The sequence below is a fragment of the Miscanthus floridulus genome, chromosome 9 (genome assembly GCF_019320115.1).
Source record: "Miscanthus floridulus cultivar M001 chromosome 9, ASM1932011v1, whole genome shotgun sequence".
NCBI lineage: Eukaryota > Viridiplantae > Streptophyta > Magnoliopsida > Poales > Poaceae > Miscanthus > Miscanthus floridulus.
The window spans coordinates 68,134,305-68,148,669 of record NC_089588.1 but is presented as its reverse complement, the minus strand read 5'-3'; the positions used below and the strand labels follow the sequence as shown (position 1 = coordinate 68,148,669).

The 14,365-nt window shown below is 42.4% G+C and overlaps 1 protein-coding gene across 1 annotated transcript; it reads left to right on the top strand.

Moving 5' to 3' along the window:
* Window positions 1–3,988: 3,988 nt before the first annotated feature.
* On the top strand, window positions 3,989–9,445 carry LOC136483771 (uncharacterized). The gene is made up of 8 exons (XM_066480937.1): window positions 3,989–4,136; window positions 5,006–5,029; window positions 5,970–6,075; window positions 6,597–6,665; window positions 7,407–7,900; window positions 8,058–8,319; window positions 8,827–9,035; window positions 9,134–9,445. The coding sequence occupies exons 1-8, from the start codon at window positions 4,132–4,134 to the stop codon at window positions 9,198–9,200; spliced, it is 1,236 nt and encodes a 411-aa protein (XP_066337034.1). The 5' UTR covers window positions 3,989–4,131; the 3' UTR covers window positions 9,201–9,445.
* Window positions 9,446–14,365: the final 4,920 nt, after the last annotated feature.

The following is a 14,365-nucleotide window of genomic DNA, read 5'->3' as shown; positions in this document are numbered from 1 at the left end:
TGTCTGTCACTCGTGAGAGATATGAAATATATTACTGTATTATTATCACTTGGAATATATAAAATGGTGGAAAGGAAAATAGTGACCGGATAGGAATATGGTTTGGGTATTGGTGGGTGTAAGAGGTTGTGTCCTATGGCCTCGGGATATAGCTTGGTTACATTGATTTCCCTGTTTGTGTCGGTTAAGGATCGACCATTGCATTGGGCTCTAGGCAGGTCGCAGACTTATTATCCCGAGCACATACTTGGGTATGGGCATAGGAAAGACTTGTTACTCTCTTGTCATGGGTTCTGGCTCTTTCCGAACCAACTGTCAGGGTGGTTTTTGGGTATTGGAGGTCCTTGCACCGTACTGAGTCTGGGACTCTGGGGCGAGGGCTTAGAGTCCTAGTTTGGACGGGGACCTAGACCCCGTAACAGGAGGATAATGGGTTGGTCCTGCTTGTGCCTAGGGTACAAGTGAGGCGTGTATTTTTAGGGTATCCAGCTGGGGGCATTGATTCACGAATCGTCGGCGTTCCGGTATGGCTTATCTGCGGTCTAGCACCGTAGTAAGAACTGAAAGATGAAAAAAAATCTGATTGCTTACCACCTGCTTGAAAGTAGCACATGTGCTTACATAGAATGGTTGGTTAATGAACTAATGCGGCTGTTAATAAAAATCGAATATAAGGACGCATACTAAGTAATACTTCCTACAGATGCAATAAACCCACAAGCCAGATAGCCTTGCATATCCTTGGAGTCTTTTTCTTTTCTCTTGTTAGGTAAGTCTTGCTGAGTACAATTGAGTACTCAGGGTTTTATTTTTCCCTATTGCAGGTGACAGGTGGATGCTAAAGCTAACCTTTGTGTGTGGATTCCTCCTAGTGGGCTCAGAGAGGATTTTCTTTACGCTGCGATCATAGTTTTTATTTATATCTCTCACTAAATATTTTTTTAAATAAAAGTTTTATAATCGGTTGTCATAGTTTATATATCAATGCTTCATCATGTCGTGAATAGATAATTATTTTTGCTGTAATTCTGGTCACATGTTTATATTCCGCTGTCAAATTAAGTTGTTCATAACTCTAATAACATGATAATATTCTGCTATTATCCATAGTAAATATTATACTCTGATGTTGTATTAAAAGTGATGTAAGAAATGGTTTAAGAATGTTGTAAGTTTTATTCTTTCATTGGTGATCCTGATGGAAAAATGTGGATTTTCGAATTCTCCCTTGTGGTGTGCTCTGAAACCAAGTAATTTAGTGTTCTTCCTTGGGTACTTAGTGTCTAATGGAAGACGAGTACTCCTAGGAGGCATTAGATTAGGCGGTTCTACCACAGCTTGGCCCGATCATCGGCTTGCGGCCCACCAGACACATCTACCGCCACTTGCTTCCCCAAACCCTAGGAATGGAACACTCCTAGGTAGGAGCCGCCACCACCACGCCCTGCGCCTAGGCATTCGTGCCTCTTCTCCTCCAGATGATGTGTGCCGTGCTTGGCCATCCCATCCGAGGGCATGGACATCGGGATGACGACACGGACCCTAGTCGTTCGAGATATAAAAGCCGCAACCCTCGCTCGTCCTTCTACCTCAGGTAGCCACCATCACCTCTAGAGCACAGCCACTGCTCCTCTCTACGACCGCCACCACTCGGCTACTACCAAGGTCACCGTGCGCCTCGCCGCCCACAGCCGCGCCGAAGCCCTGGCTAGGGACACAGTAGCCAATGCCTTCTTCGTCGAACCCTGCTACCACCGATAATGTCGACCTGTTCATGACACCGCCAATGCAATGTGAGGTCTTGGATGGTGTAGCTCGCTAACTGGTTAAGAACCATGTATCCGTGGTAGCAAGTCGTGAACATACTTGTACAAAACCACTTGTCATATATGGCGTGACCAGCTAAGTACTTGATTATGATAGTTTTTTCATGGATTCGGCACAGGGGTGATGTAAGGTAGATGAGACGTCATTACCTTGGTACCTTTCAAACCATTCGTAGGCATCCATGGCCAGGTTGGGGAAAGGTTGAGACATTGAGTTATCCCTTATGAACCGGCGGGTCATATGGGCGATATCTCTTGTCTTTAGCGGGGTTAATGTGTACCCCTCTGCAGAGTTTCTCTTTCAAATGTTATAAGTTCTATACTTCTAGATATGGACTAGAGTTGAACAAGAACTCATGGAAGATCGAGATCCAAATGCAAGTTGCTCATTTACTTAAACCATGCTATGCTGGTTGATGTTTAGTATAAGATTCACATTTACATTCTAGTATAAAATGCCTTTATGCAAAAACCAAATGCATTCCTTGCTACTAACTAAATGCATTATCCTTATTTACTATATTGGGTAAGTCCTACATAGTACAATTAAGTACTCACCCTGTGAGTGTTTGTCTTGCAGTTGCAGGTAACGTTACCCTAGCGTATGGTTTCTTCTACGCCCTCGAGTCCTAGGAGGACCAGGAGTAGTAGAGAGACCAATGTCTCATAAATGTGTGGAAAGTGGCACACCCACACATTGTTATCTTTGAAAACTATGCTGATGAAAGACTTTCGCCACTCTGATGTTGTTTAGTTTGAATGTGTGTACTTTGAGTGTGATGAATTAAGTTTGAAACAATGGCTTGTAAACTGAGTATCTTGTGATGTAATATGACCTAGCTATGATGTGTGATGTTTCCTTTCGTTTGCGTGATCCTAAATGAACATCGGAGATAGTACATCATGTGGGTGGTGTACCAAGATGACCAATTAAGTGATATGTCTAACCTAATAGTCAGTGCAAATTAAAAGGGAGGTGATGCTGACAAAAGCTATGGTATCAGTTCCACGCAAAATGAGTCATCCTTGTTTTTTAGTACCTATACAAAAAATACGAGACTTTTGGAAGTCTCTAACTCCTTTTATCCATAAGGAGATGATCGCCACCCTATCCGACACAACAAAGAAACCTGACACAACAATGCGTCTGGTCGGGCTACTCATGATTTTTGATCCATGACCCAACGTAACTAAAAATGACTCAACCCAAGGTTACAAAACAAAAAAAACTCGGGAAATAGGCTGATCTAATTGGCTAGTGCGTCGGGTTGGGCTCGAGCTAAAGATTTTGACCCAAGATTTTTCTCTGGCCCAACTTGAACTCGATATGATTAGATCTACACACTAACGATCTGTCTGATGAGTCACACCAATATGTTACATGTTATGCAACATCTTTAGCGTTATTAAGGGCCTGTTTGGGACTGCTTCACAAACGTGGAGCAGCTTCACAAAAATAGAGTTTTTGGAGCATCTTTTTAGGTGCTTTCGTAACTCCATCTTTTTTACTGGAGTAGAGTTTGTGGAGTTATACTTGTTTTTAGCTAAAAAAAATATGTGGAGTAGAAGTGGAAAACATGGGCAGTCCAAAATAGAAGTAAAAGGGTTAAGGTCCCTTTGGAACCGAGTCGAATCACCGAAAAAATATAGGATTCCAATTCTGAAGGATTCAGTCCATGTAAAGCCTTTGGTTCGTAGGAATAGAGCACAGGAAAACTAAAGAAAAGTTCATTTGCCTCTGATTCCATAAGAAAAGCATAGAAGGAAAAAAGAATCCACTCATACCGCATGGAAAGTTTCTGCAATTGGTGTTTGCCTAGGTTGAATAAGAAGTAACATGAATTTGCCCTTTAAGATTCCTTTAGAATTTCCTAGTTTTTCTTGTACCCAGCCAAACACATGATCCTACATAGTACCTTTGTTTTCAATTGCTTAGGATTGCATATGTAATTCTGTACTATTTCTGTATTTTTTCTATTCTAGTGACTAGTGATGTGACAAACATTTAGCTTGGGACGTTGTATTACTAAAATATTAGGATTTTTTTTGTTAAAATGAAAGAAATCCACCGGATCTGCCGGCCGATCCCGACCACTCGTTCCTCCCCTACCCCTCTTTATTTGGTTGATGATTCACATATTTTGCCCTCCCCACCCGTGCCACCCCCCGCCCCCGACCACCCAGAAGCTAGGTTTTAGCCGCCGCTTTCTCCCTTTTCGCCGCGGCGGCCGCAAGCACCGACCTTCTCCCCGAAGAAGCCCCAAGCAAGCGGCCCCCGCTTCCTCTCGGCGCCAGATCGTTGTTTATGAGGTACGGATCGGCCCTGGATCTTTGCTTCTGCTTCTCGTAGCGCCGTGCCTAGCGGATCTGTAGAGCCTGTCGCGGCAGCTCGATCGATGGGGAGCCGGATTTTTGGTTGATCGGAGCTTAGGTGGTGGACTTTGGGTTGTTGGAAGTTAGGGTTTTGAGCGGATTCGGCGCGAGGGTCGGTTCGATAGGTGCATGATGATGGTTGCTGGAGGTCGATTTGGGTTGTTGGAAGTTAAATTTGGAGTGGATTCATCGTCAGGGAAGGTTGGATCGAGCTGATGTTATTGTACCCGGCTAGGTTCGTGATATTTGATGTTTTGCTTTGGGTAAATTATGGTTGCTTGATATAAGTAGTTTGAGGCCCTGGGTGAACAAGCTGTTTTGGTGTTGGTCTTCGATGTCTTGCAATAAGATCTGACAATTAGTTGTTTTTTTCATTTGTCTGGCGAAGTTCAGTTCCTTTTGTATGACAATTGGTTGTTTTTTTTGCATTGATCTGATAAAGTGCTAGATCTTCTAATTTTGCATGGTTGACTGGTCTGCTTATACATTATACAATCCAGTCTTGAAGGTCTGGTTAAAAAGCTGGGTGCCTTCAAATATCGTAGGATTTGGAATGTTGAGTTGGTAGTATCATGTGGCCATTTGATGTTATTGAATTTCTTCAGTGTGGTACAGGAAAATAAAAAGTTTGTTAAAGCAGGATTTTTTCGATGAACTCATTTTAATCTTTGAGTCGACAAATGAACTGAATTGTAAAAGTTTTGATAACAGTTGCATAGCTGTCGTGATTTATTTGTAGTAAACAGAGTGTTCTTTTTAGGTGGTCCATGTTACAGGTTTTAACTTCTATCTTCTTTTTGGTGCAGCTCGAAGGAGAAGCCCACTCTTGGGTAAGACTGTGTGCTTATACGATTACTGAAATGTGACTTCAGTTTCCATGTTGGTCTTAAACTAGTTGGACATGTTAATAATAATTTTGGTTTGGTCAAATGTTCCCATGAGTCAGTGATTTTCCCACTGACGTCCCTGTTTAGCAATGCTTCTTTTTTCTAACTGCTGAATGGAGTGGCATGTGTTTATTATTAAATACTCCCTCTGTTCCAAGTTACAAGTCATTTTGGCTATTCTAGGTATATAAATCTTGCTATGCACCTAGATATATATTATGTCTAGATACATAGCAAAAACAATGTACCTAGAAAAGCTAAAACGACTTATAATTTAGAACGGAGGGAGTACAAAGAAACTTAACATGTATGTGTGAAATGGCATGCCTCAATTTTCCTGCATGGATTCAATATTGTCGAAAGGCGTGACTTTTGTAATTTTCTTGACACATTTTGTGTTAATTGTTGTGCCTATTCTATTTATATATTACATTAATATTATGATTATTGATATTACTGCAATAGAAGCAATTGCAGCATTCTGTTGACTGTCCTTTCTGTGTTGAGACTTTCTGTTGCAATTTTTCAGTTAAGCTTGCCAAGGTTCTTTATTCAGGCATGAAATTTGTTTGTCATTGTTATACTTGCAGTTCCTGCTACCAATGATTCTACTATTATGCTTGCTGTTACTAATACCTTTCTTTGCTATTTTATCACTTCCTTTTATCATGGGCTTCATCTTTAGTGCACCTTGTTTGTTGTTCCTTGTTATACTTCCATGAAATGGTTCTTAAGTCTAGACTTATCAGGTTTTGGTGCTTGGCCATAACACAGAATGTTTATGTTTGTACTATATATATATTGGTAAAACTTATTTGCAGAGTCCGCATGGCAGTATTGTATGTCAGGTAATTCACCTTGTTTTCTGCAATTATTATTGCAGAGGCACGCGGATTAAGACCCGCAAGCGGAACATTGCAGCTCCTTTGGACCCTGCATCATTCTCTGATGCAATTGTTCAGATTTATTTGGATAATGGTGGAGATCTGGTTAGGCCTTCTTTGGGTGTACCATTTGCATCTCATATGTTATTTCTGTTGTTGAGAGATATGCATTTAGATTTATGAAATATTCATGATGTGATATGCAGTTAGATTCCCTTAAAGCTTGATAAATCAAGTATGCTTTGCATGGTGTCGACATTTTTTAGGTTACACATAACATATTTCATGAATCATGGGGCATCTCTAGCTTTACATGCGGGATTTGGAGTTTGTAGGATAAAAAGGAAAGTGGTTTAAGCATATATTCTTAATAAAAAAGAATAAAATTGGTTAACTAAATACCTTTAATTTGCCCACGGCCCCAGCTCCAAGAATTTGGAGCTAGTAATAACCGGCTCCAGAAGCCCTTGGAGCTGGAGCTGTGCCAAACAGTTCCTAGAACATGTGTTGTATGAGAGTAACAGCCAATCAGAAACTAAACCAACCGAAGACTGTTTGATATTTTGCTTATACTTCTTTCATTGATGCAATTTTTTTTTTGCCATTCTCAATACTTTTGTTATCAGGAACTTGTCGCCAAAAGTATCGAGTCCTTAGACCTCAACTTCTCACGTTACGGTGACACCTTTTTCGAGGTACAGCCAGTGGAACAGTATATACCCTGAAATTCTCATTCGTTCTCATTGTGTTATTTTGTTGATTGTTTTAGTTTTTTTACCCTTGTTATAAGTTGCAAGCTTTTAATAGTGTTATTTGTGAACGGGCCTCTACCTTGGTTGGTTAGGTGGCTCTAGCACTCAGGTCATGGGTTCAACTCCCCTTGGGAGCGAATTTCAGGCTGTGGTAAAAAAATTCCCCTTGTCTGTCCGACGCCAATGCCTCACAGGGCTACGGTGCCGCTGTGTATGGGTGGGGCAGGGGTTCGAGTTTTTTCTCGACCTGCGTGAGAAGGTCTTCCTTTTAGCAAAATGACACGGGCTGTCTTACTCCCTGCGGGTCAAGTTTTTTTTATTAGTGTCATTTTGCATTTGCTAGGGATGGAATTTCACTTCATTTATTTTGGGCTTTGTAAAGATATCTATCTGCATTTCAAGATTTGCACCTTGGTGCATGTATATTAACCAAATTGGATAGGGATTTCTATAATGTTGTCTTTCCACATGGTGCCATCTGGGTATGGTCATGGATAGAGATTTTCTGCTAGCTGTTCCAAGTTGAAGTTGGATACATTTTTTTTCCCATTTGTTCATGTGAGGTATTTATGGAGATTTACAATTACAATCTAAGTTCTTGTTCATCACCATTTCTGCAAGTAATTTTAGAACTTTTTGACCTGGTGTCATGCACTAGACTGATGTATGTTTGCGAAAATATAGGTGGTTTTTGTTGGAGGGCGCACTCAGCCTGGCACTATAAAACCTGAAGAAGGAGACCGCCACCCTTATTCTGTGTTAGATTGTGCGGCACAGCGTGAAACAATTTTGCCTTTCGTACTCTATATCCAGAAAACATTGCGCAGGAAGCCTTTCTTAATAAAGAATCTTGAAAATGTTATGCGCAAATTCCTCCAATCTTTGGAGTTCTTTGAAGAAAATGAGAGAAAGAAACTCGCCATATTCACTGCCCTTGCATTTTCTCAGAAGCTGTCAGGGCTTCCTCCTGAGACAGTGTTCCAGCCACTGCTCAAGGATAATCTTGTCGCCAAAGGGATAGTACTTTCATTCATCACTGAGTTTTTCAAGGAGTACCTCAAGGAAAACAGCTTGGATGATTTGATTGCACTTTTGAAGAAGGGCAAAATGGAGGACAATCTGTTGGACTTCTTCCCATCAGCTAAGAGAACCTCTGAGGCTTTATCTGAGCATTTCAAGTAATATTCTTTCTCTTACTTTTTTCTATTTTGAAGCATGGAATTTGTTGTGTTGAATCTTTGGTTTCAGTTCCATTATGTCTTCATGTGTAACTTTGTAAAGCTATGAACTTTATTTTTCTTTTTGATAATATTCTTATTTGTGCATGGCCCTCAGCAAACAAGGTCTGACTAGCCTTGTTGAGTACAATGAAAAGAAGATGTTTGAAGTTAAACTTAAGGAGATAAAGTCAACATTGACCACCATGATCAATGATGAGGCTGCAATATCTGAAGTGATTGAGACTGTCAAGCAGCAAGTTAAGGATGCTAAATTTCCTGATTTAGAGGTTATTCGCATGTTGTGGGATGTGCTCATGGAGGCTGTTCAGTGGTCTGGGAAGAACCAGCAACAAAATTCTAATGCAGCACTTAGGCAGGTAGTGTGTTTGTTTTCTTTGCAAGTCCAAGAGCTGGACATTGAATACCTAACATAAACTCTTGTTTGATGTATGACTTGCTTGTTTTGGTACCTTAAACTTGATTTAACATGGTGTCTTAAGGTTATGAATATGAAACTTGAAAAATCTGATTTTTACTGAAGATACTTGTGGTGTTTGCTTAGTTAAGTTATGGTTTCATGAGGTTGTGTTATAACATTCTTTTACATTACATTTAAGTCTATGAGCATTGTGTTTTTAGTGTGAGTTGTGAGCTCAAACTGCACTAGCAGTAGAAACTGATACATTCCAAGTAAAAGGATTTGTAAATTCAAGAGGATTGCAATGGCTGAATTCCATTTTTCTGTGATGTGGGCAGTGGTACTTCAGGTCTTGTAAAATTAGTCAACCTTGCAATTTTCTAAAATTAGTCAACCTTGCAATTTTCTAGGACCTCTATTACTCTATCAAGATGCGTTCAAGTTTTTTTTTTCCATTTGCACTCAGGTGAAAGCTTGGGCTGAGCTTTTGAATGCCTTTTGCACGAGTGGCAGACTTGAACTGGAACTTATATACAAAGTTCAGACGCAGTGCTATGAGGATGCTAAGCTGATGAAGCTGTTTCCTGAAATCATAAGAACACTGTACGACCAAGATGTCCTAGCTGAAGATACTGTCCTCCTTTGGTTCCGTAAAGGTTCAAACCCGAAGGGCAGGTAACAACACAAAACTCCTGCCCCTACATGATATGTAGCAATTAAGCTTGGGGCATGGTATTTTCTGTCAGTTCCTAATGATTGTAACATAATGGCAGGCAATCTTTCGTGAAAGCTCTGGAGCCGTTTGTCAAATGGCTCGAGGAGGCTGAGGAGGAAGAATAAGTTCTGATTTGGAGTACGGCGGAATGCTGCCCTAAGTGTTATTTGTGGAGGAATTATGGTTGCTACTTGTTATTGCCGAGCTTGTTACTGCCGAGAACTTTATGTTTGATGTTTAGCCACATGACTCGTCTGCAGAATGCTATAATATGTTGCTGTTAACATTGTTGTGGGAATTTGTTGAAACATCTGTTATCGTTACTGAAATGATTTATAATGGGACGTAAATTTACTTTGGTGTTGAACAATTACTGGATTCTTCATACACTGCAGAATGCTACAAATTTAATTTCTTCCTAACGAGATATTGAGACGTTACGAATGTGACGACCGGGATGTCTGCCGTATTTTAGAGTAAGTAATGTTTTTGTTGTTACACTGTCTGGCCTATTGCCTATTGGCAAACCTGAAAGTGATAACAATAAAAATGAAACAAAACAACAAAAAAATAATATAGAAGTGAGAATGAGTATTTAGGCTCGTTTCATTTTTAACGAATTGAGTAAATTCCTACTGCCGTCACCTACCCTAGCGTTGGTAACTGATTGGCTAAGGTACGGGCAGAGCATACATTCCGTAGACACATCAAATTTTAGCCATACTCATAGTTAATGGGTAAGATTTTATAAGGTGCTATTTGGTCCAAATTTGGGACGGTAATGTCAATGTAATCGTTTACCACTACAATATGTTACATAGCAATACTTACCTTTTTTTTTTTGTTTGGTTTCAGCGAAAGCGGGACAGAGCATACATTCGCTAGAGACGTCAAATTTTAGCCGTACGCATAATTAATGGGTAAGATTTTATAACCGAACTGGTGCTGTTTGGTCCAAATTTGGGACGGTAATGTCAATGTAATCGTTTACCACTACAATCTGTTACATTGCAATACTTACATTTTTTTTGTTTGGTTTCAGGTGAAAGCGGTCTCACAAAGAGTTGCACATGTGGAGCCTGAAGCACGCAATGGATAACGTAATGCCAGAAAGTGGGCAGCATCGTTGTTTTAAAGGCAAGGTATCTGATACCACGTCAGTTGATTACATAGCAGCCGAACTAAACAATAAACAAAGTGATCAGGTGCCGCTGGTAATAGATAATAAGGTAAAACTTCTGAACCAAACACGCTCTTAGTTCACACAAAAACATAAGGACTCAAGAAGTGCATCACAATTCACACATTCATTTTCACAATCTCACTATATTTAGGTAGTCCTGTGGTGGAATTTTATACCCATACCTCACCCATCGGGTAAAAAACGTGCAAATACATCCACTAGTCCCATTGCATCGCGACCTATCCATGTAATGTCGAAAGAGGTCAAACATAGGGTAGCTTAAATCCTCAGATTAGTGCCATGACAGTCCGATTAACCCCCTGATCGATTCTCTTAGTCAGCCAGGGGCTCGGGGGGGTTACACCCATCGGGTGTGCTCATGTGCACCCTCCTCCGCCTCACTAATGAATGGCTTGATGGGTCTCAAAAGGCCTACCGCGGGAAGAGGCCTCAACGCTTAGGAAATGAGCCAGAAGAGTAAGTCTTCGCACCGATCACTTACACCCGAGGGCTCGGCCAGACCAAAACGGTTCCTGACCTTAAGAGGCGGCAGCTGACCAAGGGCCGCCGTGTGTGCCTTGGTGTTACTCGAGCTACACTCCACGTTGAAAGACCGTAGTTTGGTTTTGGCAATTGAGTGACAACTTAGGAAGACTAATATGTGTTTATGTTGAGATACATAGGTAATTAGCCATAGGTACACTAGTGTGAGCAACATGTGCCATGGTGGTGAAATGACTTGGAGTTGTTGCAGCGCTCAACTAGTGTGATTTAGGAGCTCATTACATATGAGACATGACATGGTGTCATGTGGTTAGGTGAAGAAGATCAAGAGACATGGCTTGGCTATAAAGGACCGTAAAGGGCAAGTTAGAGGCTCGGGTGCTAATGTAAAGGGCAAGTCAGAGGCTCGGGTGCGATGGACCATGTGGCAATGAAGCTAGAGCAAGGACTTGGTGCCGATGGATTGGGTGCAACGGTGAAGAGCAAGTGACGTTACGATCAAGGAACCAATAAGGTCACGTGATGATATGAAGTGGATTAGATCAAGCCAATTGTTGATTTGTGTTGATTCACTACTACAGATCAAGCGATCACCATTGCCATTATCGCTGTTGTTTATTACATAAGCGGCAGTGATGTAGTTCCACCGCCGGTTCGATCGATAGTGGGGCCTGGAAAAGAATCAAACCAGCAGATGAAACTTCTAGCACCGACGACGGTTGAACGATACAACAGTGCTATTGGGGTTGCATTTCTCCGTCGTATGGAACGCCGAGCTGACTGAGATACACGTTATGGTCGCCAGCCCTAAACAAACCATTTGTTTTACCAGGGGTAAATTAGTGTGAGTGTTGATGTCCCAACTTCCAAAACCGTCCCCTCACCATTACTTCCACCGGATGTAGCCGAAGAGCCGTACCCACTACTCTACATATTCTTCAAGCCCATTGCCCTCTGAAACCACCCCTTGTTCATCTCATTGTTCCAACTACAACAATGTCGGGTAACCCCTTCTAGCTTCCCAGCAACCACTCGTCCTCTAAGGAGCACGAGTGGCCGTTGCAACGCTCCACCTCCGACGACGCCTCCAGTGACTAAAAGGTCTCCTGACAAGAGTCGTCCATGGAGCTCCCAGGAGGAGGAGGACAAGGCGACGACGACGAGGAGGAGGAGGAGGAGGAGGACGACGACGACAACGACGACGACGCGCCTCCTCCCAAGCAAAGCGAAACGAGCATGATCTTCTCGCTCTGATAGAGGATCAAATTTAGATTTAGTAGTTTAGATTTAGTAGGTTTAATAGTTTAGGTTAATTATGTTTTTGGACAAGTACAATCATATACTCGTCTAAATGGTATCTTTTTGTTATAATGAATTAATGAAAAAAAATCTATTTCGACGAATGTTTATTTCTTTTGATGTATATGAATGAAAAGAAACTGCCTTCTACTCGACAAAAAAACTTAGAATCTATTTATTCATGGACAGATGGAGTATGTTTCTTTTGTGTATATGAATGAAAATAAATTGTCTTCTACTTGACAAAAAAAAACTATCATGATCCTCTCGCTCTGATAGAGAGGATCATTTTTAGATTCAGTAGTTTAGATTTTGTAGGTTTAATAGTTTAGGTTCAATAGTTTAGATGTAGTACTTTCCAGATGAGTACAATCATATACTGGTACAAATTGTATCTAGTATGTGTTATATTGAATTAGTAGAAAAAATCTATTCTGATCAATGGTTATTTCTTTTACCCATAGAGGGAGTATGTTTACTCGTCCAAACTTTCTTGTACTCGACAAATAAACTATCATGTAGGGTTGCAACGGTTGTTTCTAGGAGAATCTAATAGTACTTAGTTGTTCAACCGCTGACAATCACCATATTATACAGATGTCTTAGCGTGGCAATGGTCGGCTTAATACAGACATTGTTTAACTTATTTTGTGTCTTCCATTCTTGGTGTCGATCAATCTGGACCGTCCATTTCGTAACAAACCTAGAATCATCTGACCCGTTCCCCAACACCCCTCGGCCCCGATCAGCACCTTGGCGGCGGATCGTCCCACAAAAAAACCCCATCCGAAGTCCTTAATTAGTTCTCCTCATCCAGTGGTTCTCCTTCATTCTGAGGCCATCATTTCTTCACCTGTACTACATCGGTTGCCCTGCCTCATACACCTTACATTGTCGTCCTAGACAACGACCAGTGAAGGTTAGACAAATTCGGTTCCCCCTTGTTTGCATTTGATTCAATTGATTTTGGGTTGCGTATCAGTTTTGTTCATATTAGTAATTTCTTCATTACAACAGATGTATTACTTTGGATGAAGCCATTTCTAGGCTTGCCTTTTGGCAACTAGGAGTGGCACCAGGAGCCCAGCAATTGTTGTTTGCTACTTAGGGTTGTCGTATTCATCAAGAGCGAGGGTTGAATGTTCTAGCTAATGTTCGTCACCTTCTCAGACCATAAAATTTCACAAGAATGGTTGAAGACCCTATTTGTGGAGAGATTTTTGTGCTTTGCAAGACTACACAGGAAGCGCCCATGCTTTATAGATACAATGTGGATGTCGACGAAGATGTTGCGGCTCACTACCTCTGGGTTTCTAGACCACATCAACCAATTGAGTACCTTAGCGACTGCCTACGCATCCCACATTATTTCCTAGAATTTGGAAACTTTTATGTTAATGAAGTTTATATGTACTCCCCGAACTTGGGAGGCCCCCATGTTGTCCTCTCTGGGCCACATGGGTGCGCCGCCGCTGCCTAGGCTAGGCTGGCCAAGCCACCCTGCCTCCTCCCCTTGCCGTCGTCGGAGCGGCCTATCAGAATCTCGGCGTCCGTGAGGAAGGTGACGGCAAGGCATCTTCATCTTCTTCCTCGCCACCTCGTTTTCCCCCACCTCTACTTCTAGGTTCCATCCGTTAGTCTGCACGTGGGCATTAGCTTGCGACGGTTCTAAGGCTGCCATGGCTAGATCCGGTGCTAGGCATGTGGATCCACCCGGTGGCTAGTGTCGGTGACCATCCTCTTCCTCTCTTGACCTTGGTTTTTCATGGCGCAAGGATGGTTGACAGCGGGCTCCATACATCAGATCTAGATCCCCTGGGCCTAGATTCGGCGCCCCCAGTCTTGGATCCGGCACGTGGCGGGCGAGATGCGGCAGCCAACGGCTTGCTAGAGGAGCGGTGTGTGGGTTCCGGATGCTGGCGGACCCAGAATGGGGCAGACCCGGCTTCGGCTACCTGTGGCACAACGGCTACCCTTGGCGACACAGATAGCGCCTGTCGAGTGAGGGCGACGCTAACGACGCGCTCAGCAGTCCGATGCGATCGGCTTCCTCAACATCCGGTGGTAGGTCGGGCTCGACGGTGGTTGGCCAGGCGGCACGCGCCTACAACCAGTCCTTCCTTGTGTGTAGGAGGTGTTGGCCGAGGCACCTGTGCTAGGCTACACTAGGAAGTTGCAGTGGCAGCGGCACTAGGGATCCACGATGAGCTCCATCATCGTGGGCACACTGCTCTAGTGGATCTGCCCCACTGCTTCACCAGCTCTCGGCTCGACACCGTCCACTCAGCGATGGAAGTGGCAGAG

Bases quoted from the DNA above. Each gene is read 5' to 3' on its own strand.
- LOC136483771 (XM_066480937.1), top strand. The intron at 5,030-5,969 runs GTAAGACTGTGT...TTATTATTGCAG, and splicing joins AAGGAGAAGCCCACTCTTGG to AGGCACGCGGATTAAGACCC. The intron at 9,036-9,133 runs GTAACAACACAA...ACATAATGGCAG, and splicing joins GGTTCAAACCCGAAGGGCAG to GCAATCTTTCGTGAAAGCTC.